At 38.1% G+C, this 27,058-nt stretch overlaps 1 protein-coding gene across 2 annotated transcripts in view; it reads right to left on the bottom strand.

Annotated features, from left to right (window-relative positions):
- macf1b (microtubule actin crosslinking factor 1b) overlaps window positions 1-27,058 on the bottom strand; it is a 40,281-nt gene that overhangs the window by 8,660 nt on the left and 4,563 nt on the right. The window contains exons 2-26 of one of the 2 annotated variants that reach the window (XM_053683162.1): window positions 26,811-26,833; window positions 23,240-23,351; window positions 10,638-11,279; window positions 10,191-10,247; window positions 9,901-10,071; window positions 9,023-9,189; window positions 8,776-8,935; window positions 8,593-8,677; window positions 8,266-8,498; window positions 7,948-8,067; window positions 7,671-7,778; window positions 7,291-7,509; window positions 6,806-7,009; window positions 5,714-5,945; window positions 5,356-5,582; window positions 4,916-5,038; window positions 4,707-4,808; window positions 3,980-4,081; window positions 3,697-3,861; window positions 3,409-3,564; window positions 2,571-2,768; window positions 2,161-2,289; window positions 1,813-1,983; window positions 1,543-1,698; window positions 1,195-1,401 (exon numbers count right to left, since the gene is read on the bottom strand). In XM_053683162.1, coding sequence (XP_053539137.1) covers window positions 1,195-1,401; window positions 1,543-1,698; window positions 1,813-1,983; window positions 2,161-2,289; window positions 2,571-2,768; window positions 3,409-3,564; window positions 3,697-3,861; window positions 3,980-4,081; window positions 4,707-4,808; window positions 4,916-5,038; window positions 5,356-5,582; window positions 5,714-5,945; window positions 6,806-7,009; window positions 7,291-7,509; window positions 7,671-7,778; window positions 7,948-8,067; window positions 8,266-8,498; window positions 8,593-8,677; window positions 8,776-8,935; window positions 9,023-9,189; window positions 9,901-10,071; window positions 10,191-10,247; window positions 10,638-11,201 — 4,056 coding nt within the window. In that variant the 5' untranslated portion in view covers window positions 11,202-11,279; window positions 23,240-23,351; window positions 26,811-26,833. Of the gene's footprint in view, window positions 1-1,194; window positions 1,402-1,542; window positions 1,699-1,812; window positions 1,984-2,160; window positions 2,290-2,570; window positions 2,769-3,408; window positions 3,565-3,696; window positions 3,862-3,979; window positions 4,082-4,706; window positions 4,809-4,915; window positions 5,039-5,355; window positions 5,583-5,713; window positions 5,946-6,805; window positions 7,010-7,290; window positions 7,510-7,670; window positions 7,779-7,947; window positions 8,068-8,265; window positions 8,499-8,592; window positions 8,678-8,775; window positions 8,936-9,022; window positions 9,190-9,900; window positions 10,072-10,190; window positions 10,248-10,637; window positions 11,280-15,858; window positions 16,403-23,239; window positions 23,352-26,810; window positions 26,834-27,058 lie in introns of those variants that run through there. The other variant, XM_053683167.1, reaches the window with a different exon arrangement.

Below are 27,058 nucleotides of genomic sequence, written 5' to 3'. Positions count from 1 at the left end.
TAAAAAAAAAAGGCAACACTGCACAATAATGGCTAGAATAGAAATCCTTTACTTGATAATGATTATTTATCACAATTAATCCGACAATCTAGATTTTTTTTTTTAAACTATTGAATCTATGCCTATTACTTCAGATGTATCTAATCTATCAAAGTTAGTCCAGTCCACAGTCACATTAATTGATCATCCTTTATATGCTAAATATAAAAGACATTAATGAATACATGAGTGCCATCACTGTATGCAACCAAACAGGCAATAAAAAATTAGGGAATTCATGATTTATGCATCAGAGTAAAAATATACCTACATTTATAAAGTTCAACAATATTTCGGGAATAAAACGTGATGGGAGTGCAGTTATAGGAAAATTATCAACAACAGATTGGTGCGCTGTGGCTGACACAACGCGAAGTTACTGTTACCTCACCAAAGTTGATTTGTGTATTTGTATTTTCATTGTATTTTATTCCTTTTTATACAATAGCACTTTGCCCACAATTACATTTTTTATTTATTAAAGAACATATCATACTTTTATTACTGCTATAACATACTGTTATTGCAGCTATAGACAATCATCCCTTCATTTGCCTCTCTTTTCTCTCTCTTGAATAAGACAAAAAAACCCCCAAAAAACCCTGTAGCTTGTCATATTACAGAGAAACCAGACAGTACAAAGTCCTCTGTCCCGAACACTTGTCCATGACAAAAAACTTACTGACTGTTACAATGTATTGACACCTGAGAGTCCTTCCATAAATGTCTCTTCAAAGAAAGCGTCACCATATCAATGAATATGAATTTTTCTTTGTTAAATAACAGAATTGTTTGTTAGTCTGTTTATTATTAGTCCTAGATTAAGTGGAGAATACACCATACAAGTCTTTTTTGAGTCATTGCTACTGAAATGATAATGTACTGTATTTGAAAGAGCATTTAATATAAACATATGATTTGTTTGCAGCTTGCACTATTGTCAGAGCTGCTCTTAAAGAATATTAATATCAACACCTTCTGACCAAAGAGAACTGAAAATTGAGTGTGCTGTGGTATAAATTTTATTAAATGTAAAATTAAAATTATAAATTTGATTAAACTATAATCACAATGAAATCATAATCAGAGGTTCTACTTGTTTTTTGTTTTACTGCATGCTTTATTTATTCTATTCCATGTGAGGAGGTAACTCACCTGTTTAGCTTGTTTCTTAACATCCTCCAGAGTCTTCCCCCTGTCTGCGGTGTGCTGGTTGAGCTTCCTGTAGCGGTCTTGCACTGTTATCAGCAGATTCTGTACCACATCACAGTCCTCTTTCCTGCTAAGCTCCAACAGCTGTGAGGCTGAATTCTCCACACAAGTCTTCTTCTCCCCGTATGACTGGACTTCATTCACCAACATCTATGAAAAATAAAATATATATGTTAAAGTATATCAAAAAACGAACACATCTACAACAAAAACAGCATATTACAAGCACAAAATAAATCAGCACACATTTTAGTAGTAACATTTACAGTGTGCTACAACATAAAAAAACACCTTGTGTTCCTGAAGCTGGGTGCTGATGGTGTCGAGGATGAAGCTGGGAGTAGGCAGGGCACTAATGACCTCTTTACACTTTGCCATTTTGGTCAGCAGATCTTGGACATTGCTGTTAAACTCCTTTGCTAGACCAAGTCCTTCTGTTAACTTAGCCTGGGGACAAAGAGCAAAACAAACAAATGACAATCTCAGAAAAGAAAGTTAGAAGTCTCAAACATTTTTAAGTGATAAGATGAATGATATGCTGATCTGATCTTGTTCGATCACCTTGCGGTCTTGCATTTTTGTATAGACAGTGTTCCACTTCTGCTCCAGGATGCTTAAGCTGTGCTCAGTGTTGGAGCCACGGGCCACGTTGCTTCCCTCCAGCATCCTGTGGACAGCGTTACGGATATTTGTGTAGGAATGCAGTTTAGAGTCCATCTCATTACACAGCTCCTACAGACACAGACAAGAGCAATTTTACAAAAAGTCGATTTGACCAATTCTTAATGATAATTTTTAATCAATCAGAATAATAAACATAACTACATTTGCATGAACATTCACAACATATACAGTCAAAAGCATGCACAGTCTGCAAATTTGAGTGACTATGGTGGCCTGCAGCATTACCAAATGACTACTGAGTCTCTCACTGGCAGAGTCTGGCATTCCCCATACAGTTTTACTGGAGGATAGTTTCAAGTCTGTGTACTCCAGCCACTGCAGAAGATCCTGGATTTCCATTGTTACATCTTGAACCTGTGGGTGAAAAGCAACACTACATTTAATATACAGTTATTTAATGAGTTCAACATAGTGCCACTATATGTAAGTTGCATTAATTTCAATTCATTGTGGTTAGAAAATAAAAAAAGAAAATAAATATTTGCACATTTACAAATTAAACTTCTGTACATTCCACATTCCTGTAATATTAAATTAGATTAGAACTTGGTGAAGTGCAGTCATACCCTAAACTGTCAATGATCAATTGAATGAACCCTAGCCTATGTGAACAATTCTTTTATTGCTCCACCCACTTGACTGAGGTAATTCTCCAGCTCCAGTTGCCTGCGCTCTGTCTCAGAGCGTACAAACTCCCAGCACTCGTTCAGTTGCTCCAGGTGATGCTGCAGACCCTGAGGACTCTCTCCTCCTGTGCCCTCCAGCAGGATCCTTCCTGCCTGGTTCAGAGACTCCACAGTGTGTACATGTGACATCACATCATTGCGCAGCACCTGCCCACACAAAGTCAGGATATCTTTACCTAGTCTCCAGTCTAGTACAATATAAAGTCATATGCACTGAAAACTAAATAGATGTTTTGTCAAAACTAATGTTGTGCTAGTTTCACTACATCAGTCTAGCAGGGGTTCTCAAACTTTTAGTAGCCAGGGATCACCTTAACTGTAAAATAAATTCCAATGATCCACTCAGCACAGATTTATTTTATAAACATTATTTAAATGTGTACAATATTATTTTGTCTATTTATTAGCGTCATAAAGCTTTCCTTTCCTGAAATTTCCACTCACAGTAAAGTAAAGCCATTAGATCCAAGTTGATATTATTCATAGGGCTACTTGTTTTTGACTTATTGAGTTACTGGGGTATTAAACTTCAATTCAACTGGTGATTCAATTCAACTGGCCAGTCAAACAGGTTAGTAACTATAAGATCCTAATAATAAATAAAATAACTGTGCTGAATGTGGGTTGTGACTTCCACTGCTGTAACAACAGTGTAAAAAAACAAAAACAAACAAACAAACAAAAAAAACCACTCAGACCACCTGCCTATGCTTCACAGACCCCTGGGGATCCCGGACACCACTTTGAGAACCACTGCAATAAAGAATACAGTATACAGTGCATATACCTTGTGCTTGGCCAGCTCTATTTCACAGGTCTGTAGGTCAATGCTGATGGGCCGAGATGCCTGCAGCAGTTCAGCAGTGTGGGAGATCCAGGCATGCAGCTCATCAAAATTATTCTGGAACTGGCCCAATCCCAGCAGTGCACACTCCAACTGGTGCTGCTCAATCAAGTATAAAATATATGAGTGCCACCATGAACTTACAGTTATCAGAATTGTGCATTTTATTGTACATGCTTTGACATTTTTGTCAGTGTAAAAGGCTGATGGGTAAATATGTGTATGCCGTACTTGTCGGTTGACAGTCTCTGACTCCAGGCTGTCCCAGCGTTGACGAAAATCACTCAACGGTGAGGCAGACCCAGGCCGCACAGACCCCGGAGAGAGACGACCCACAAAACGATGGTTCAAACTCTCAACCTCAATCTTTTTCTGGTATAATTCCCGCTTGAACTCCTGAAGGGAGTGATAAAACAACCAGGGTCTTGCTAAGAGGTAAAAAGAAAAAACACGCAAGAATTTTCAGAAATTTTAGAAGTACTTGGTATACTGTCTCCAGGGCAGTAAGGCTCACCTTCAGACCACACAACTGCTCTTTGACAGATCCAAGATCAGATCCCACTAAGAACTCTTCAGTGGATTTCAGTTCTGCTGACTTGAGCCACTCAAATAGCCCCTACAAAAAGAATGTAAAAGGTATTAGTATGCTGCAGCACCCTTAGATTATTTTAATCAATAATCTGCTTATAAATGGGCCATGTGTAGGTCATTAACAAACAAAAAAACAAAAACAATTAATCTAAGTGTATTTTGTATTGGGAGGACTGATGATTAAAAGTTAAATTTGATACATTTGACATTAAATATATGCTTAAAAAAGAAAATTTAAAAAACACTTTTTTCTATGCTTGTTATTTTCACAATTGTTTGTCCATTAGAAATATTTTCCAACATATTAAATTGAATCTTGACAGAATACAGACAAGAAAAAAATAAATTATATATATATATATATATATATATATATATATATATATATATATATATATATATATATATATATATATATATATATATATATATATATATATATATATATATATATATAAGCTATGATTGCAATGGGGAAGCAAGATCCCTTTTAAAGCAAATATAAATCCCCAGAAGGGTACACATTAACATACACGAGAGATAAACATAATTAGACAAACTAGCCTGAACAATATGTGGTGGTAAAAATAATATTCTAACACCAAAATTGTACAGAATATTGACTTTGTTATTATTTATCAAGCACATACCTGCAGGGTGTCCTGATAATTCAGCGCCAACTGTAGAGATTCTTCTAACTTATTGTGGCACTCAGTCCAGATCTTATTTAGATTGTTCCATGTGCAGTAGAGCTAACACAGTTGATTGAGCATATAAAAATAGGAGTTAACATTAGCCATATATTGTATAATGAGAGATTTAGGAATTGGTGTCTAAAATTCACATGTAAAATACAGACCTCATCTAAGCTTTTTGTGACATCTGGCTTGTCCGTGTCTCCACATGCAGACATTAGCTCCATTCCCAAAACCCCAAGTGTGTCTAGTTCTCCTTGCAGTCCATCAATGTCCTCTCTCAGTGTCTGTGAATGAAGCACAAAAGATGGATGGATGTAAAGTACAGTGCAGCATACAGTAAGTGCACATAGAGTGCACATTGTCCTAGAAGCCATTGTGACTCATATTTTGAGATTTTATTTTAGCGATTAAAATAAAATCTTAGTTATTTTAGTATTCAGCACTACAATTTAACATTTTGAGCATTTAAATTTTTTAGTAGACAAAAATGATTTCCTCCACTCATTAAGGCTGGTCAAAGGACTTCATATTCATATATTCAAATCTAGTTTAGCAAATTCCTGATGACTTGCATTCTCATGTATGGACTACAATGTACTACCTGCATTGTGACCAGGCTCTGCTGGATGGTTTCGGAGTCTGTTCTGCTTGAGTTGAGGTCTAGCATTATTTGTTGGGCATCATTCAACCCAATGGTCATGCTGCTTACATAATTCCAGAACCTTGTAGCCAAATCAAGCAGGTGAAGAAGCCACTTCTCCCTCTCCTGACACTGCCTTTGAGTCTCCTCCCACTGGCTGGTCAGGCTGCTCACCTGCTCCTGGATAGCTACAGAGAGAACAGAACTTAGGTTAAAGAAAGATACATTTCAAAGATAAATAAATAAATAAATAAATAAATAAATAAATAAATTTGTATTTAAAATTGAAATAGAGATTTAAAAACAAAAAACTGATTACCTGAGCCTATGGAGCTGCCTGCCACTGCTTGTGTGTTTGTCAGCAGCTCCTCAGCTTGAGTCCTCACACTGTTCAGGCTCAGCTCCAGCTTGGAGAGCTCAGCCAGAATGTTCTTGTTGTCCTTCAGTTGTTCCTGAATGCGTGGAGTGTGGCCCTGAAGAATCACTGTGGTCTGCATGTGGTTGTACAGATGCTCGATGCTTTCCCCTATCAGAATCATCCTCTCATTCAGCTGCAGGATAGAGACACAGACATTGGGTAGTGACATTCACAGCAAACAGTGGCAATAACCAGATAGTTTGTATGGTGCAAACTATACAGTAAGAGACTGTGGAACAATCATAATATCAACCTTAAAACTAAATGCCAGACCTCTCAATCAGTTGTCCTCTCGACCCTTTTGTATGGATCTGAGACCTGGACAATCTATGCCCACCAGATTCGCAAACTGAATGCTGTGATGATGCGCCTATAATGGGTCTGAGTCTGATGGACCATATTTCCAACCAGACAATTCTTGAGAAGGCAGGCCTAGATGACATGGTGACAATTCTCTGCCAGAAAAATCTTTGCTGGACAGGTCAAGTGGCGAGAATGCAAAATGATAGGCTTCCAAAAACAAGTGCTCTTCTCCCAACTCCAACAAGGCACCTGAAGTGTTGGCCACCCTCAGCTCCATTTCAAAGCTGTGATCAAAAGAAATTTCAGGAGACAAAGTATACCAACAGATACATGGTACCAACAAGCCCAAATGAGATCTTCTTGGAGACAAGCCAAAGGGACGTCAAAGTCGGACATGACTGACAGCTGAGAGATATATAGAGATAGATACACGTTTCAGGTGCAATGGTGTTGCCACACATGGCACTTTCCTAAACACCCAGGCACAGTCTCTGTTAATCTTCCTCTAGCCTTTTGTCAGTAATCGATTTTGGACAGTAATACTGTTGTAGTGGATGTGTCTAATAAACTGGTTCCTCAGTGTGTATTCTAGTCAGCGAATAATTATAAAATTATAAGATACTTATGCATTTTTACACTTTCAGTGTTCATGTGTATGAGTATTTTTGAGTGCTCTTCTGTGTATATTACCTGCGTATACCGTGGCAGAGACTCCTCAAGGACTCCAGCAGCCTCTCGGACTCTATCTCTGATGGTTTGGTATTGCTCCTCAGCCTCTGTCACTTTCTGGCAGTACTGCTGTGCCTGGTCAGGACTCAGGTCTGACAGACGTTTGGCCAGCATTCCTAATCGGAATATTAAAGGCTTGTGTTCAGCTACAGACTCCCTTAGGCTCTGTGTAAAAAGAGAGAAATAATCAGCAGTGGATTATGAGAATTTGTATGTCATAAGTACAGTATGTTACATTTCCTTAATTTTAATTAAACCCCTTTCGCTAAAGATAAGTGATATGATTGCAATCCATCTGGTTAGAGCAAGTGTGTTCAAATTGTCTTTGAAACTATGACCTAATACGAAACTTTGGTAAATTGAAGAGAAAAAAAAAAGATCCTAAACAAAGGCCTGACTGTTGGAACAGGAAGATGGAGCACTGGAGAGGGCAGATTTTGTAGTACCTGTAAGAGCTCCTGTTGTTCTCTGAATGCCTCGTAACTGATGGTGTTCAAAGCAAGCCGGTCAGTAAGGGTTTTGGTTTCCTGTAACCATGGCACCACCTCGGCATAGCCCTCTGAGAACTGGGACAAGAGAGATTGCGCATGCTCCAATTGTAACACCACATGGGAATTAGTGCCAGTGGTTATCTGACATTGCTCCTCCAGAGTATCCAGACCCGTCTGTTAAACGAAAATAACAAAATGATTTCTAGGAATTTATATATTTAGAATAAATATTTTATTCTCTTTGTAGAATTTGCACCAAACGTTTAATGCTAGAACTTAGCAGAGTAAATAGCTGAGGCACATATTTTTAATGTTAATAAGTTCATGATTGGTACCTGGAGGCTTCCCATATCCTCACTCTCACTATATGCCTGTAAGAGTTCAGAAACCTTCACCATTTTCTCTATGTTAAACCTGTGCTGAAGAATCTCCACTGAGAGAATCTGTTGAAATAAATATTTAAAAATTCAAGATTCAACATTTCAATATACAATATTTATTACAAAAAATATTTTAACATTGTCATAATTTATTTTATTTTTTTTTAAAAAGTTAACATTTTTAGTAAAAAACAAGACAAATAATATGCACAGAAACTCATAAGAAACTCACTTTCTGTTCATAGAGCTGGGTAGCAATGACATCAGGGTCCAGGATGATGACTCTGAGGTTCTCCAGTCCCTGGGTTGTAGCTCGAAACCAGGCCAATTCTTTTTCAACTGCTTGTTCCAACTGCAAAAAAAAAATTACAACCATAAATATTTCAAAGGAAAAGAAATACAACTAGAACTATATCAATATAAAATAAATAAAATGAAACACAACTAACTTGACAAACATGACTTCACAATCAGCTATATTGCTGCAAAATGAAATAAAAAAACTTGTTTTTTAAGTAATAACTGAGTGATTATTATATTTTGCTTTTACCCTCTCTCTCTCAGCAGCACACAGCACTGCATCTCCAGTCTGAGCTGTCCCCAGAAGTTCCCTCTCGATGCGGCCCAGCCACAGGTGGAGGTCTTCCTGACTGGAGGTGCATCGGCTAGAAGCCTCCAGTGCATGCTCCAGCCTCTGCAGCACATCAGCACTGCCCAAACTGAGCACTGAGTACCGGATCCGCAAGCTATCTGCCTTCTCTTGAACCAGCTGAAACTCCTCCTCTGTGAAAAAGTGGGTTAAAATATTATTATTCCAATATTAATATATATTTTTAAATACTTTTACCATGATGGGCAATAAAGAGAGGGATGATACCTGAGACTATCTCAATGAAATCATGACAGCACTGCTGAAGTTTTCCTAAGTCAGCACTCTTTGCTTTTATTTCCTCCATGACAGCCTATAGAAAATAAAACAAACAAAAAAATGTCACTAACAAAGTAGAAGTATACTGTCTATAAAATATATACAGATTGCCAAAAGCTTCTGTCTAATCACCTTGGCTTGATCAGTGGCTTCCTGTAAATGAAGCATTGCTCTCTCTGCAGAACGGAGCTCCGCCAAGTCCTGCTCCATGGATATTAGCCATTGATGAAGACTGTCTATTCTCTCCTGAAAGAGCTGAGCCTGGGGCAAAATGAGCTCCAAACTCTGTCTCCTGTTAACATAATACATACCTTTGCTTATAAAAGATTACAATAGCTTATTAAGAAGACACAAAGAACTTTGAGGACATCATGCTGACCTCCTATTAGCTCCTAAAAGAAGAGCTTCCCACTTCAGCTTGAGTTGGGGAAGTTGGAGTTTGGCTTCATCCCTCTCTTCCTCCTGAAGCTCCTCTGCTAAATGTGGGCCTTCCTGCATCATAGTTTCCATGCTAGACCTCCTATCCTCTAGAAGACGCTGCAGAAGCTGATGGACAAGAAAAGTCCACAATATTTACAAAACACAGCTAGAACATTTACTCTAAGTGTTCTCAGACTTTTAACCCAGGGTTTTGAAATGTCCATTTCTGATGGGCTTGTGTGCAGCTAGCTTATTTAAGTGTGTGTGTGTGTGTGTGTGTGTGTGTGTGTGTGTGTGTGTGTGTGTGTGTGTGTGTGTGTGTGTGTGTAAAACATCAACCACAAATTCTACCTTTTTATTTTGGAGTTTGTTCATTTAAAATGTAATTTGCTGGTCTTTAAAAGTAAGTAGTTTATACTAAAGAGAATACGTAGCTTGGAAAAGATGCAGACTGGAAATTTCTGTAAATCTGGAACTTTCACTCAGTCAAAATGTGCCTTGTTCTGTCTTTGTGCCCATGAAGTCAAAGGTTTGTCTCATGTATCAAGGCCTCATTGTGGTTATCCAGGCATGTTTCACCTTACTCACTACACTAACAAAAGACAGCTATTTCAGGCTGAAAAGTGAATAACTTTCCTTCAGGAACTGTACACAAAAGCATTCAGGATCTCACTGTGAGCATGAACTTCTCAGGAGAAGTGCAGCTTCACAATAAAAAGTGCTTTAAAAGAATTTCAAGGTTGAATTCACATTTACACACAGCATTACAAGCAGGAAGGTCAATAAAAACAAATGAGTGCTTTATTATTGGGGGGGATGGCGGTTGTGTAAGCATACCTTCTGTTCTTGAAGCTGAGCTTTCACTACATTAAATTCCGATGAGGGAGGTTTTTGATTTGCCATGAGCTCTTCAATCTCACAAACCCAGGTTAATAATTTCTGCAGATTTTGCTTAAACATTTCAGGATCCCCAAATCCATCTGTCAGAGCCAAAGTACTCCTGGTACTCTGGAATAAAGAAAAGATCATATACCAATATGTCAAGAATTCAAAGAATTTAGAATTAGATATCATTCAGCTGCCAGCCTTTCAGTGATAAAATAATGTGGTAAAAGTATTAAAAGCACCTTCCATCTATCCAGACTTAATTCCTTCTCCAACCTGGACTTTCCATTACTTTGAAGCTGTGAGCAAAACATATCTGTTCCTTATTTGTTATATGCATAATAAATATGACATTAAGACATTAAAAATTAAGCTAACAAAATTTTTTTAGTTTTAGTCAACATGAAGTGCATCAATCCTCCAGTTGAACTGTTGGTACAATCTGTTATCTTATATAACTTTCTCAAACCTGCTGTAAGAGTAACATCATTCATAAATATTTTCCTATATTCCTGTTAAGAAAAGAGAAACTGGCAGAGAATATCTAAACATCTGAGCAAGGTGGCACTGCATCATCAGAATTGATCACAAAACCAATATTATACCCAAACCAAGTTCCTTACTTCAAATGAAAAAAGTTAATACTTAGAAAAATAAACAAACAAACGATTAAAAAAAATCAGAACAACCTCTGCTAATTCCTCAGCTGCTCCTGTAAGGACCCTAACCGTCCTGGTAATAATAGGATCTCCGCCTTTCTGTCCTTGTGGATATTCTGTCACCTCCACAATTTCCGTCACGATAGTTTCGGTCACTTCGGTGACTTCAGTGACTTCTCGGGTGCTCAGAGTTTTCCATGACCATGGGCTTCCAGAGTCTCGTCTCTGCAGGGTGCCTCTAGTCTCTGCTGTTCCACATTGACCCAGAGGTGATCTCCTGTACTCCTGAACATTGGTCTTCCTGGGCAAAGACCCATTGTATAGTGTTTTGGCTGGGGAAGGTGTGTTTCTCCAGGCATTATCCAAAGTGCTGGTGGTTGTGACAGTAGGAGCAGGTGAGCTCCTGTTTTTTTCTGGTGTGGGAGCCTGTGGGGAGATTTGGTCCACATCCTCTATTTTCCTCTCCTCCTTAGGAGGCTCTGGGACAGGCCATTCCCTCTGGCGCTGGTAGCATTCTTTGAAGAAGGCCTCATTTGTCCTTACTTGCTTGGACTTCTGACCCAGGCAACTAGGTCTACTTATGAGGTTACCCATGATCCTTCAGCCTACAGGTGAGTAAGTCGTGAGGCAAGAGGGCCCCTGGGCCATGCATGCAGGAGTCACTTCAGCTACCTAAAATAAAAGGGTGCTCAGCATGAGTGTACTTGCATATTTTAACCTTCATCCCAAACACTTCTGCCTCTCCAATACAAGCTCCCTGTGGACAAATCTAATACAGACTGCACACCACAAAACTCAGTTAAAATCTTTTTAATCCCATGAAGGGAAAACCATCTACAAACAAACAGTTAAATCATCTCAAAGAACATAGCACAAATTAAGTCTCTGTTCTAACCCACTACAGATCCAAAATAAATGCACAAGCAATTATGAATGTAACTGCACTAAAACAAACACCATACTGAAAGTTTGGGGCATAGAAATGTAAGTGGCAGGATTCTCTGTGAGGCAGGCTCTCCCAAGATTCCTGCTGTTTGCTATGGCAGCCAGAATTAGTGTCCCCTGCCAGTGCTGGACCCAGGAAGGCACTGGGAGACCATTTATCTCCTGATCAAATATGACAGGCATAAAAATGCTGCTACATTTCCTTGTCTCAAAAGGTTGGGGTTCTGTTTAAAAAATATATATATATTTTGGCAGAGAGGATTGGGATATTGGGAGGAGAGCCAGAAATGGCATGCGGAAAAGGAGTACATATTGTAAATAAACACAATAGTGTCCAAAAAGTGCGAGACAAATTACTCTGAGAAAAAAAGTGAAAAACTTTCTTGTAATGTTCAAAGCAAGAGTAAGATGTTTCATTTACAATTGTGTTTTTATTTCTGTTCTTAGAACTTTTTTTTTTCCTGGAGTATAGCTGCTACTGAACACATTCTTCAGCAGTATTTAACTCAACAAGCTCCAAATTATTAGTATGACTAAAGGAGTAGGAAGACAACTTAGCTTTTTGTATTAGATAAGTACAAAATTCTACCACTTATGCTTAATGAATGCGTGTTGTAGTTAAAACAGATCTCATCACAGTAATAAAGAAAAGCTCAGTGAGCGCTGGTTGCTACTGGTCATCTTGGTCATTCTGGATCAGTGTACATCAATGTAGTGCAGCCTGAGAAACACTGAGGGAGCTGGACTCATCCAATTAGAAGATTGGGATCTATGGTGGAGAAGTTGTAGTTGACAAGGCGCCACCCTATATGCACTATAAACTGTCACTGTTAGCAACTACATTCTATATCGGCAGATATAAAACGTATTTTTGATTTGCATAATCTGTATCATATTACTTAACCATATCCTGAGGGATTTAATTCACAAATGAATGATGCAAACTGATACTAAAATATAATTGGTTTGCTGGTTGTCTAAGTGTCATGTACCATGCCCTCCAATAATATTGGCACCCTTGGTAAATATGAGCAAATAAGGCTTAGAAAAATTGTCTTTATTGTTTAACCTTTTGATCTTTTGTTAAGTAAATTCACAAAAATACTCTGCTCTCATGGATATCAAACAACTACAAACACAATACAGGTTTATCAAAATAATCTTTTTTAAATATGTGTGTGCCACAATTATCAGCACCCCTATGAATTCATATTAGAAACATATATTCCCAGTCATATTTTACATTTTTTTAGTACACCTGGGTGACTAGGAACAGGAACTTGTTTAACTATGACTTCCAAACACATAGGTCAAATGCCCTTAGTAATTTATAACAATGGGTAAGAGCAAGGAATTTAGCTGTGATGTGCGGCAAAAGGTTGTTGAGCTTCACAAAATGGGAAGTGGCTATAAGAAAATAGCAAAAGTGTTGAAAATGCCAATTCCCACCATCAGGGCAATAATTAAGAAGTTCCAGTCAACTGGAAATGTTATGAATCAACCTGGAAGAGGACATGTGTCTATATTGTCTCAGTGCACTGTGAGGAGGATGGTTCGAGTGGCCAAAAAATCTCCAAGGATCACAGCTGGAGAATTGCAGAAGTTAATTGTGTCTTGGGGTCAGAAAGTCTCCAAAACTACAATCTGAATTCACCTACATCACCACAAGTTGTTTGGAAGGGTTTCAAGAAAAAATACTCTACTCTCATCCAAAAACAAACTCAAGCATCTTCAGTTTGCCAGACACTACTGCAACTTCAAATGGGATCGGGTTCTATGTTCAGATGAAACCAAAATAGAGCTTTTTGGCAACAAACACCAGAGGTGGTTTTGGCACACACAGAGAGATGGAAAAGTACCTCATGTCCACGGTTAAATATGGTGGTAGCTCATTAATGTTTTGGGGCTGTTTTTCTGCCAGAGGACCTGGATATTTTGTTATGACACATGGCCTCTATCAAATATAAACAGGTATTAAATGAAAACCTGACTGCCTCTGCCAAAAAGCTTAAATTTGGCTGTGGTTGGATCTTCCAGCAGGACAACTATCCAAAACATACATCAAAATCAACTCAAAAATGGTTTACTGAACACAAAATCTAGGTCTTGCCATGGCCATCCCAGTCCCCTGACTTGAAACCCATAGAAAACCTGTGTGATGGACTGAAGAGGAGAGTCCACCAGCATGGACCTGAACTTTGAAGAATCTGGAGAGATTCTAATGGTCTCAGATCCCTTGTCATGTATTCTCCAACTTCATCAGGCATTATAGGAGAAAACTCAGCTGTTCTCTTGGCAAAGGGAGGTAGCACAGAATATTGACTAAAAGCGTGCCAATAGTTATGGCACACATATATTTAAAAATTATTATTTTTTTGATAAACCTGTGTTTTGTTTGCAATTGTTTGATACCCATGAGAGCAGAGTATTTTTGTGAATTTTATGAACAAAAGATCAAAAGGTTCAACAATTTTGCACAGTTTTTTATTTATTTATTTATTTATTTATTTATTTATTTATTTATTTTTTTATACTGGTACCTGTTTTGGCAGGACTGGTCCATCATTTCATAGACTGGAATATTTATGCTCAATAAGCAACTATATTAAACACAGTTGAAGGTCTAAGATACAAGATGCAGATACTCCATTACATATTTCATGTGCACCTCTAGCACTTCAGCAGGCACATTACCTAATACAGTGTACTTTCCTTTGAAAGTGAATATATGTAGTTATCACACGATCAATACCATCCAGCACTGTACCATCTTAGATCCATTATGGGAGCATTTTCTGTGCTAAAACACGAGCTTGAGTGATTCAGAAACTGTGCGAAACGAGCTGTAAATTGAGAAAGATCAAATATCATCCAATTTGAATTTGAATAAAAACACCTAAACGTATTGTGCAAACAGACTTAATATAAAACAGATCTTTTAAAGCAAGCATCCTCACTCCGTCAATGCACAGAATAAGGTATTCAACCTGTTTAAGTATACAACACAATGAAATGTACTGTATCACAGCACAGCCATTATCAGGGATGACCCAAACCACCGTCTATTAAGCTAGAATGGTCTGTCGTTTAAGACCTCCCATGTCGGCATCGATTTTTGAGCATATCACAGACAGAATCTCAGTGAATCAAATTAATCTAATGATGGTGAATTATTCTCCTGGATAATCTATAGCATTTCCAATAAGACAGAAAGCTTGAAAATATGGCATAGAGTACTTTGTCAGCAATGTAACTAATGAATGATAATTCATACATTAAACCTCATACTGACAACCAAATGAAATCTAAAGAAGACATTTTTTCACTTTTAAGTTTCCATGACCACCAAAGCTATCCTAGTGTTAGGAAATGTATAAGTGTGGGTATTGCCAGAGGCTACCATAACAATACCAAACCTTCGTTTGACCCCAATATGGCAAATAAATGGTGGCAGCTGGTAGAGATTACAGGGCAGGACCGCACTTGTATATGTCTTTATTTGCATTTGATAATAGTGATAAATAAAAATTCTATATTGCAGTCTGAGTGGCTTCATGTAGTAATCAAGATAGTGGGTGCTCTAATTAAAAAGGAAAGATGTAGGACCCCCATGGGAAATATAGAAGCCCTTAACCATATTGTAGATGTGATCTCATACTAAGATTAACAGTCAACAGATAATGTCAATGAATGAACCGGCAGTAATTTTGGTTTTATGTTTCTATTGTCCACTATGTTTCTGATAAAAAGTGTGTTTCTTTCAAAATCATTAGTCATTATTTTTTCACAGTGATTTGGAGGATATATAATAGATAGACGTTTCAATTTTAGTATGTGTGTGTGTGTGTGTGTGTGTGTGTGTGTGTGTGTGTGTGTGTGTGTGTGTGTGTGTGTGTGTGTGTGTATATATATATATATATATATATATATATATATATATATATATATATATATATATATATATATATATATATATAAATTGTAAACTGTAACCTCAGACCTATAAAAATTTGCTCTAAATCGAATCTAAATCATATTCTGTCAAAAATAAAGTATACTCACAAAAACAGCAATGGGACAAGCACAAAGGCATGCTTTAGAGAGAGAAAACTTATCAGAACTAAATTCCTCCAAGCTGCTCCTGCTCATAATGAATTCATACCAAAATCCCCTCAAACAAGAGCAGTCCACATAGCATCACACACTGTGCACCTTGAGGCAGTGTAGTGGGGAAGTTTGAAAGAGCCCACCCCAGTCTTAAAGATTTGGCGGTTTCTGACCGTTAAGGACACTGATTCATACTTACCCCTGGGTACAGGGAACAAACAGCTAACGAAACAATTCCATTGGTTCTTCTGCATTCAAACCAGAGAACAAAAATTTTCAGCATCCTTTGAAAGATCTGCTTTTTCACTGGTAGACTCATACATAGGCATACACATATTGTGCACTTGTGTACACTCCCTCACTCTTTTAAACACACTTTTAAACACAAACACACACACTAGGTCATGCTTTTCCGTTGCCCACAGTCACAGGAGAACAATGTCCTTCCCTGGCTTCAGACTCCCCCTCCCATCAACACTCTCTGTCCTCTTTGTTGCACCCTCTTCGACAGAGAAATTCCTTCCTCGTTGAGGCAACTGATGGGATGTGCACCCACTGGAACCCAGTATTTCTGCTGTACTCCACTTGTCTCCAGGTCAGAAATAAAGCATGGTTCCCATTCACAGATCTGGGTAGAGCTTGGTCCATAAGCCAGCAGTGTTTTGTGTGAACTCTCGGGCTCTTGTTTCTCTTGTGCCAGACAGTTGAACAGCGGAGCACTCTCTCATCTCTGTGGCTCCTTCTTTCCCTCCATTGGCTAGCCCCTCCCCCAGATACTCTTTTGCATCCCAAACTCCACGCTGCTTGTGGAGAAAAAAGGATGAAAAAAAATGCTCTATAAAAGACCCCAGGCTGCCCCCTAACATTCACATGTTAAGTGACAGCTGCCTCCCGTGCCTATCTCACCCGCGCTTTCATTCTCTCTCCCTCCCTCTTACAGCAAGTGCAAGCCTGAACAGGACAGGCTACAATAGGAGGGACCCCCACTCTTCCAGCAGCACATACAACCCCCATCTCTATTCAAATCCTGCATACTACCTCCACCAAAGCTACAAAGAGGGCTAATTACTGCAAAACATCTCTGATTACTTTTCAACTCGTTTCCTGTCTGCAAACTGCCAAACAACAATCTCAATGTTAAAGAGAAATGAGAAGTTTTATAAAGGCTTAATTACATCTTGTCTAGTGTCAAATTTCCACTCCGCATTCTCACAAAACTTTAGCCAACAAGAAGGTTTTTATACACACACGTACCTAATAATTTATTTAATAAAGTGCTCTTTCAGGGGGGAAAAAGCAGACATAAATAAATCTTTGTGTCCAGCATGGGTCCTTTGGGAGGAGGGACTATTATCTGTACTCTAGCAAGGTGTCAGATCTCACATAAGCTCTTAGCCCTGTGGGTACTGTATGGTGAGAGATTGAGAGATGGGGAAGAAGGTGAAGAGAGAAACTGGGAAAGATAGAGAGCTGGGAGTGGACAGGTGTATAAGCAGGTGTGATATATAACCCTGGAGAGAAGGAGCACAGGTGCTGCACACACATACAAATGCTTTCTGTTCTCATATACGCTCATCTCATTGCACCTGCACTCCACCAATTATCTACAGCACATCTTTCACACAAGCCAGGCAGATGGAGCTCATGGTTAATTGCCATTTTAATCTAATCAAAAGCAGCTTAGTTAAGCCAGACCCAAAGATCCACTGAAAATCTGGTGACAATTAACCTTACATGTTTTTTTGCAGACCTTGCAAATCTCAGATTTCAGAGGCTGTCATTATCGTACTTGCGTTATAACGTTCAATTGGTGTGAACTCACTGTTCTCTATTGCATGTCCTGCCTTTATTCTTTATTCTAATAGCATGAACATTTTGGTGTGACCCTTTGAAAACAAAAGATGACACACCTCTGGGGGAAAATAAGTCTTTACCATAGAATGGCAGGACTATGGGAGAGTGAGGACATGACAAGCTTTTGAGAAACAATGGGAAAGACCTCAACCTCGAGCTTGACGCTCTGATACAACCTTTGGGACAACAATATGGTGGGGTTACAGAGTGTGGACCACCGGCTTCAACTGAAGAGACCACCCCTGTTGGAGGAGACCTGGGGTGAAGCATAGGTTCCAGCAGAGCAGCTGAGAGTACAAATGGGCATTGGAAGAGGGGGAGAGAGAGAGAGAGAGAGAGAGAGAGAGAGAGAGAGAGAGAGAGAGAGAGAGAGAGAGGAAAGCTAGATAGAGTACATACGTCCTCTTCACATCAATCTGTCATTGTAATTCCAGTGGGAACTGTGTATGAGGGTACTCTCCAACAACTACACTAAGCACTTAAATTATTAACTTTAACCCATCCCCCAACTGAGACACTGGAGGATATAACACAGACAAAAGGAAGCAATGATGGAAAAAAAAAAAATAAGAGTAACAATGCCTGTTGTTAAGGCTGTCCTGGGAAAGAAAATTCAAAGGCAAAATCCAGCAAGGTCAAATTGTTCACCCTTACTAAGCTTTGATTCAGAAACAGTGAATGTTTGCAGTATTTCTATGGGTGTTATTATAATGCCTTCCAGAGGAATTTAGATAGTGAAGTCAAAAATGAATATTCAAGCTCTTAGAGTAAGAAGAATGAAAATGAAGCCAAAGTGTAGAATGCCACATTTCACTTAGGTGTAAGCAATTTTAAGCATATTTTGAGAGGATGGTTTAAAGCATGGTGTTCATTACAGTTGCATTCCTTTTGCATTAAATAAGTTCACCCAAGATATATAAATGCAGTTTGGTAAGACTTAAGTATATAGAGGGTCACAAACTAGACATTAATTCATAGCTAATATACAATGCCATGTATATGTATTCAGCCCTATTGAACTTTTCCACATTTTATGGATTGAGGGCACAATAAGAGTTCTACATATTATTATTATTATTATTATTATTATTATTATTATTATTATTATTATTATAAATAAAATTAATCATTCATTAACCTGCACATTTCCTGAAACTGTAGTTATTATGGAGAAGCAGGTAACACCTATAATATAAAGTTTTAATACAAAGCACTAAATTAAGCTGTTAATGTTGCCAAATAACAACTATAGTTACTACATACCCCTTAAATAAGAAGGGGCATCCTGTATTTTCACTTTTCACCTTTAATCAAATTACATCTAGAGATAAGTGATATTTTAATGAAGGTATATGGTGCTGTAGTGTATTGCCTTGAATACAGGAAGGCAATGTGTGAGCTTGCAGTTTGGTGCCTGTGACCATCAGTGGGTTGGCATGGTCTCACTTTACTCTTGCCAAACATTGCAGTCTGTGAGACACCTGATCCTTGATCCCTACACAGTCATCTCCTCAATGAGGTAATTATATTGTTCCCTCTGACAAAGTCTGCCTCTGTCCACTGTCTAAGGCCACAGCTTTTACCACTCTCAATCAATCTGCTCCTCCTACCATGTAATACAGAAATAAAAGAAAGGGACAAAATAAGGGAAAGCTTGTTCTCATCTTAATTATACATGCTACTGGGTTAGTTATAGACAAAGACATTGCATTCATTACAATTACCTGAAGCAATATCATGTAGATTCCATCTAATGTATCATTTGTTCACTTGTGAAATGAATAGCTTCAGTATGTTCATGAAACAGATTGTAGGGGCGAATCTGTGAAATGCCAAATGGGTTGCAAATGAGGCCAAATTTGATCAAAACCCCCATGTGTCCGAAGACCTGAAAGCACTAAAGTGGATTAATCCTACTGACTTGTTCCCCTCCCCCAACATTTCGCTCTCTCCTCTGCTTTTAAATTCAATAAGACTTCAATGGACCCTCCAGTATACCACTTGAGCAGACATTGCTCTTTCCATGCATCTCACGTGAGGCTTGTGCTAAGTGATAAATGAATATGTACAAAAGGATCTCTTTTGAGTCGGGGGTCACAACTAAAGTACTATTTGACAAACACAGTAATTTATCACCCCAGAGTTCACTTCCCAGAAGAGTGTGTGTCTAAGGATGGGGTCTTCCCTGCTGGGATGTCTGGGATACTAGAAACTGAGTCACTGAGGGGGAAATAAAGAATGAACAACTTCAAATGCCTTCAGTTTCATCTATTCACCAGCTATGCATAGTTTATTCACAGGGAGAACATTTCTGTCATGCTAAATTTAATCTTGATCTGCTTGGGCAGGTGTTCAAAATAAGTCACTGAAAATAATGCAGTTTCCCCCTACAGTGGTTGACTGAAATATTCAGCATTTTAAAATAAGGTGAAATTTTTTAATACACGCAACATTGCAGAGTGTTCAGTAATTATTTGCTTTTGTTGTTTGAGGACCTGCAGTGCAGAACGAGTTGACCAGAACTCTGTGATAAGAACGGAGGTCTTACACAAGGGAGCCCTGCTGTCAGATGCTAATTATGTCTGTGGTTTGTACAAGGGCAGGGCCTAGTGATTACAATAGCGCCTTGTGCTAAACAACTACAACTAAACAGTGACTTATGTTACCATTTGACATCTTTTCTTTCAACAAGTTTTTGGAATATTGTCCTTTCCCATAACGTCACTATGCAAACCATTGTGGTTCAATGCTTCTTTCAATGCCATTGGGAGTTTATGGAGAATCAAGAAGCAGCTCTTGCTTTCAACCGCTTTCCTAGACCCCTCTGAGTCTGTATGCATGTTATGCATGCAGTGCTAATTTCAGATGCAGACTTTGCTTTACAGAGCTCATTGAAAAGAGAGACCATTAAGACACATTTATCCAACTATTCAATATCAGTGGGAAGTCAAAAGGGAAGAGAGAAAAGAGGCCCATGCACTGGGGATCAAGAAAAAGAAATCCTTATGGAACGTATGAGTAACTGTCTTCTATGTTAAAGGTGCTCCCTGCCATGTCCATTGCTATAATGTTACAATTTAAAAAGAACTCAAATGCAACATTTACCCTCAGTAGACGTTTAGCCCATACAAATATAATGCGTTATTGCGTTTATTTGAGATGAATAGTTTTTGAGAAATTTGAGATATTGATAAATAACACTGCCCATAATTTTATGCTACCCATTCAAGAGTTGTGTCTCTCTCCATTTGTCAAGGTATGTAAAGTGTCATTCAGCAGAGAAGCAGACATGGGTTATTACCATGGCAAAAGCAGTAGGGAAGGACATAGTGGAATACAGATATGGATGAAGTGCATGAATGGTAAATTACACTATATGACCAAAAGTTTGTCGACTCCTACCCATTACACCTATAGGTTTGTTTTTTTTGTTTGTTTTTTTAAACATGCCATTCCAGATTTAGTCTCCCCTTTGCTGTTATAATAGCCTCTTAATAGACCATACAGTATCACGGGGGCATTATCAATGCTCCGGCCTCTTAGTTCCACTTTTGGCCATATCGTGTAGCATTCTTATTCACTATGTGGTAGAAAGTGCTCAGAACATGCTCACACTAAAAATAAAAGTCAATTGGATGTCATCATCATCAACTCATTATAACTGTTCTCCTGAACAAAACAATAGAGTGCACATCCATGAGCTTGAATTAAAGATGTTGATATGTATAATGTTACTGGGACTCACATTCAGACAAGCCATATTAAATGAATACAGTACATGTTATTTTAGTCTTATTGAGAATCCTGACACACTGCATGAGCATAGTTGAACAGTAAAAAATTACTATTTTGATTTTACGGTACTATATAGACCTTTATTGACTACTAACCCTAACCAGCTTTCCCATTACAGTTAAATGTTTGAGTTGTTAAATCCGGTCATGTAGCCTTCAAACCTACCAAAGGGTCTATTTTGCGTTCCAGTCTTCTGCATATTCTATATTATTAAATACTACTGAATGGAAGGTCAGTGTTGTTGATTTGAGATGCAGCCCATGATAATCACAATGGTGGTGGAAAAGAATGAGACAGAGCTCTGCAGTGTGTTGAACGTCACTGTGCATGTAATTGAGAAATATTTTAAAGTTTGACTTGGAAACGTGATGGACAGGGATGTTTTGGCTCCGGCGTGCCATAGAATTCCTTTGGTTTTTAGTCATTTACTTTAGACATACATATGTCACTAAAATAATGAATTGTTTAAATGTTACAGAAGTTTTATAACATAAATCTGGAATTAGAAAAAAAACAACGTAGGTCTTCAAGGCTTAGGGTTGCAGAATATTCATTATGTCCATTTGGGGTCATTTGCCCAAAAAGTTTGGGAATCCCTGCTGTAAATGTATCAAAGTAATTACTTTAAAGAACAAGCTAATAATCTTGATAACTCTACAAATACATCAACTGTGCAATAACAAGGAAAATTGACTATAACGTGTATCCTAAATCATGCCAAGTCTTCTGCTTAGTGTTGGTACAAACATACTACATACCACTATAACCATAGTGTTACAAAGTGGTGATGATGATGATGATTATTCTTATTATGCTGTCCAAGTCAAACCCACTGAAATAAGACTATAGCTAAACACTAATCACTAACAGATGACAAGCTGTTATACAAGGGTTTACATAGACAGATCAGAAGGGTCTCTCTGTAAAGTCCCATTTGTCTCTTCCTCCTCATCCTCCCATCTGAATCTAATGTGCTTTCTGTGTGCTCTCTCATGTGTGAAGAGGCCTCCAGTGCTGTACTGCACCCCACTTTCCCCATCTACTCACAGCACAATAGATTGTGCCTGGATGTGTCCTTTCCTCAGAGGAACTGCACCTCAGTCTCTCTTTCTCTGGTGCCAAGTCTCTGAGGTTGTAATGTCATTTACTGGCATTGAAGAACACACATGCACACGTGCACACACGACAATATTCTGTTATAAAAAAAAAAAAATATTTTTATTAATTAATTAATAATTTTTTTAAAAAGGCCAACTCCTATGCCATGGGAACATTGTACCATTAAACATCAACAAGACCCTAATCAGCTATTTTTGTTTGTTTGTTTGTACTCTTTTGCCCTTTTTTCTTTCCGTTTCTGACAAACAACTCAGTGGGAAGCGCTTAAGAAAATCACAGGCTGGAGTTTTGGAAGAGGAGTGCTGTTGTTGATATTGCTTGCCAATAAATGTATTATTTTTCCACACAGTAATAATTGCAATCATTAAAGACAAAAAGAGAGAAAAACTTTCAGAGGCTACTAAAATGTATCTTTCCTTATTGCTATGGTGGCAGCTTTAGAGATACGTTTTTTGTACCTATATGATGTATATTCTACCTTAAATATAAATATAGAGTACTTCAAAAATTATTTAATATGACTGGACCATAAGGACCACTGTTGTACCTTTAATTAACTTTTGAGTAAAGTTTTAAAAAGGTACACTATCTGCACCTTCCCAGCTAAAACAGGAGGTAGCCTTCCCAGGCTACTGAAGGTACAAAAATACCACCCAAGTTGCTATTATATGTTGCTTAGATGCTGAGTCCTATGAATCTTTTGGATGCAGCAGAGATTCTCAGTTTACCTCATTCCCTTTTCCTCAGTGTGATGTGATAGTACACAATATTTAACATGAAGCTACTGAATTTGCTTAGCCGGTGGAACTCACTGCAGGATCCACAGGAGGCAGTCTCATCTCCATGCTCTTCAGCCAGTGGCGCAGTGCCCGGATCTGCCCACGAAACTCATTCTGCCACTGACTCCACTCCTCTGTGTCCATTCTGGGAAGTGTCAGGAGACATGCAGAGCACATTCTGTATACTCTGATTCCTTGCATTTCAGTGCTCTTCCATTACATACATGCTAAATTCCCTATGGGATGACATTCAATAGACTGACTGACATTCAATGACATTCAATAGCTGAGAGCAATTACAGTGAAATGACATAAGCTTTTTTTTTTCTTAGGTGTCGTCAATATAGGTAATGACAGTTCTATAGCCCCACAACAGGAAAAACACAGTAGGACATTTGAGTGAATTTAATAAGTACCATTGATAAAACAAGAAGCAAAACAATATTTGAGGGTAGAAAACAAACATGAATCATGCAATATTCATGTTCCCTCGACATCCTTCATCTGTTAAAAATGGTTTTGTCTGTGATCTCGGGAAATGCAGGTGTCAAATGAAAATTAGAAGAGTAGAAGCTAGTAGTCTTACAAGGTTTCTGCTGTGATTCAGCAAAATGTTGGGCAAGAATCACAAGTCTGGTCATCAAAAAGATAGAAGGCTAAAAATTGCTTACAGGTGCAGGTTATTACCAATGACTCTATATGAGTGGACAGCACGGCACCATTTATTTCCACTGGGCAGTTTGGAACCTTTTTGGTCAAAATGGGAGATGACAGTTTGTGAAAATTAGAGCCAGAGTCTCTTCAGTAGATATGGCCGGTAGGACAGTAGGTCCACCTCTCGCCAGTCCATCCTGTATAAATTATGGATTAACTATTAATCTAAGTGGCAAGTACAGTGTTATTAATATGTAAAATTGCAGTCATATTAAACTGCACAAACATTGATTTTTACTGTTGTCAGGAATGGTTTTTAGAGTTTTGAGTCATGACCGACTGAACTACAATTTGCTAGCTGACATTATCAATCATTTAAAATCAGAGTAGTGCAAGTATACATAGGTACCAAATGAAAATATACTGGTCAACATTCACACTCAACACAACATATTCTGAGGAAAAAAAAATCCCTGTTCTCCATTATTTTCATCTAGTTCTGACACCTGCAGTTACCCATCTGAATGGAGAAGTGCACTGTCTTGTGCTCCACTTGTTCTGTTGGTGGCGTTCATTGAAAAATGGAATTACTTACAGGATACAGGAACATAATACTATATTTCAAGTATTTGCTAAGGTCATACAGTCAGCCACTGATCTCATCAAATTTAGCTAGTGTTAGCTGCCTTGGTTTATGCCAGCACTCATAAGATCAGTATAACAAGGTAGCTTAGACATCAAAATGAGCAACATACCATTAAAAACTACAAAGAATTCCCCACTGAGGGACTGTTACAACAGTTTACTGAAGAAAAAGGCATAGTTTTGCTTTAAGAGCCTTATGAATGTGTTGGAAAGTGAATCCACATTCATAAGGCTCTACTGTCATGTCCAATACTGTCAGTCACCTAAGGAAAAATACTGGGGGAAATATCAAGGCCAACTGAACGAGTAAAAATGACAACACTATTACTTGAAAATAATTTGTGGAGCTGTAACTTAAAATTGAATTTTACAACTTACTAATTCCCATTGACTAACATGGGAATGGGCGGGATTTAAAAAATTGTGCTGCAAACTCGATTGCCTCAGAGACATTCTGGCTTCATAGTTGACTCCCTGTTATGATGTCTACCCATATACAGGTGTGTGAAAAATTAAGTACACCCTATGGAAATTGGTTGGCTTTTTTTTTTTGACATATTTGGACAAGAAAACATTTGATCATCTTTGAAACAGTTAATAAAGTTGATATACTTGAACAAAACCACAAGGAAAATGAGATTTTTCAATCATTTATTCAACACCAATATTAATAGATATGATATTCTTCTGTGGAAAAAGTAAGTACACCCTTGGCCTCAGAAGCTAGTATTGTCCCCTTTAGCAGCAATAACTTATTTCTGCATAATTGTCCACCAGGCTTGCCGGAATTTTGTTCCACTCTTTGATGTAATATTCATTCAGTTGCAAGATGCTTATGGGTTTTCTTGCATGTACTGCCTGTTTCAAATCCCCCTACAACATTTCAATAGGATTCATATCTGGGCTTTGACTAGACCATTCCATAACACTCAATTCTTTTTGAGCCATTTGTTGGTGGATTTGCTAGTGTGCTTAGGATCATTATCCTATTGAAAGGTCCACTTTCAGTTCAACTTCTGGACAGATGGCCTCACATTATCTTGAAGCACTCTTTGATATGATGCAGAATTCATAGTTGAATCAATGAATGCAAGCTGTCCAGTCCCTGAGGCAGCAAAGCAACCCAAAACGATAACATTTCCACCACCGTGCTTCACAGTTGGTATGAGGTGCTTCTCCTGAAAAGCTGTCTTTGGTCTGCGCCAAACATGTCTGCTGTTACTTTGGCCAAACAAAAGGCCTGGTCATGCTCATAGAGCAAACTGTAGTCTTGCTCTAATGCTCTTTTTAGACACCAAAGGATTTTTGCTGACACACCTCCCATGAAGGTCAAATTTGTACAATCTCTTGCACAAATCTTTTTCTGATTGCAGAAGCATGCACTTTGACACCAACAGTTGGAAGACTTTTTAGCAAACCATGTGATGAAATTTTTGGATTCTTGGAGATTCTTTTTGAACCAGATGATCTGCTCTTGGGCTGAATTTGGTGGGATGGCCAGTCCTGGACAAATTGGCAGTCGTTTGAAATCTGCGTCATTTGTAGATTAATATCCTTACAGTGGAATGATGTATTTCACATAATTTGGAGATCTTAAATCCCTTGCCACTCATGGGCATCCACAACTTTTTTTCTGAAGGCCTTACAGAACTCTTAAGATCTTGACATGATGACACCACACACCTCAATAACAAAGAGAACACCTAACACTAGATATGAGAGGGGTATAAATAAGACATGTTCCACCTGCACGCCCTAAGCAGGTTCTAATCACTGGCACCCAATCTTGAACACCAGAGTTTAATTTTCTGGATTTGAAGGTGTGATAAATGTTGGGATGTACATTTGATGTGTTATTTGATAGAGTGTATCAACTTTATTAATAGGCACCGTTTCAAAGAGGATTAAATGTTTGTCAAAAAAAGCCAACAATTTCCATATTTTTTCACATGCATGTAGACGGTCATTGGTTATAACCTTATTGGTTAAGAAATTTGAAAAAGGTAATACGACTCAGTTTTAACCTTGTGTCATGAGACATTAGTCCATGTCTATATGTTTTGGGAAATAATGCAAAATCAAATTAACAAATCATTAATTAAATTAAATGACAGAGCAACATTCTTTCAGTGGGCCAAGAACATATATTTTCTATTATATTAGATGCCTGATTTCACATTTATTCGATCTGAATGACCATCTATATTGTAATCATTCTTGGGGCAAATTTAATATTAAAATTGTCAAATACAGAGGTATGCAGTTACTTCACAAAATTAGTGTCTAATGTATGTATTTGCCTTACCCATATCTTTTGCCTTCTGCATCCTGAAATTGGACACAAAAATATACTTAAACACAATTCAGTCAAATACAAATGCATACAAATACACATGATGATATTTCTATTGTATAGCTTGTTACTTGTAGATGGGGTGTATTGTAGCAATGTTATTATGAGATTTGGGTTGATGCCTCTGCCTGACACAAGGTGGAGCCCCTCTGATAATTGGTTTGTGGAACTCAGTCTTGAAATCAGCTCAGGCATGTTCT

The sequence above is a fragment of the Ictalurus punctatus genome, chromosome 1 (genome assembly GCF_001660625.3).
Source record: "Ictalurus punctatus breed USDA103 chromosome 1, Coco_2.0, whole genome shotgun sequence".
Taxonomy (NCBI): domain Eukaryota; kingdom Metazoa; phylum Chordata; class Actinopteri; order Siluriformes; family Ictaluridae; genus Ictalurus; species Ictalurus punctatus.
Note: the sequence above shows the minus strand (reverse complement) of the source record. Positions and strands in the feature narration are given on the sequence as shown.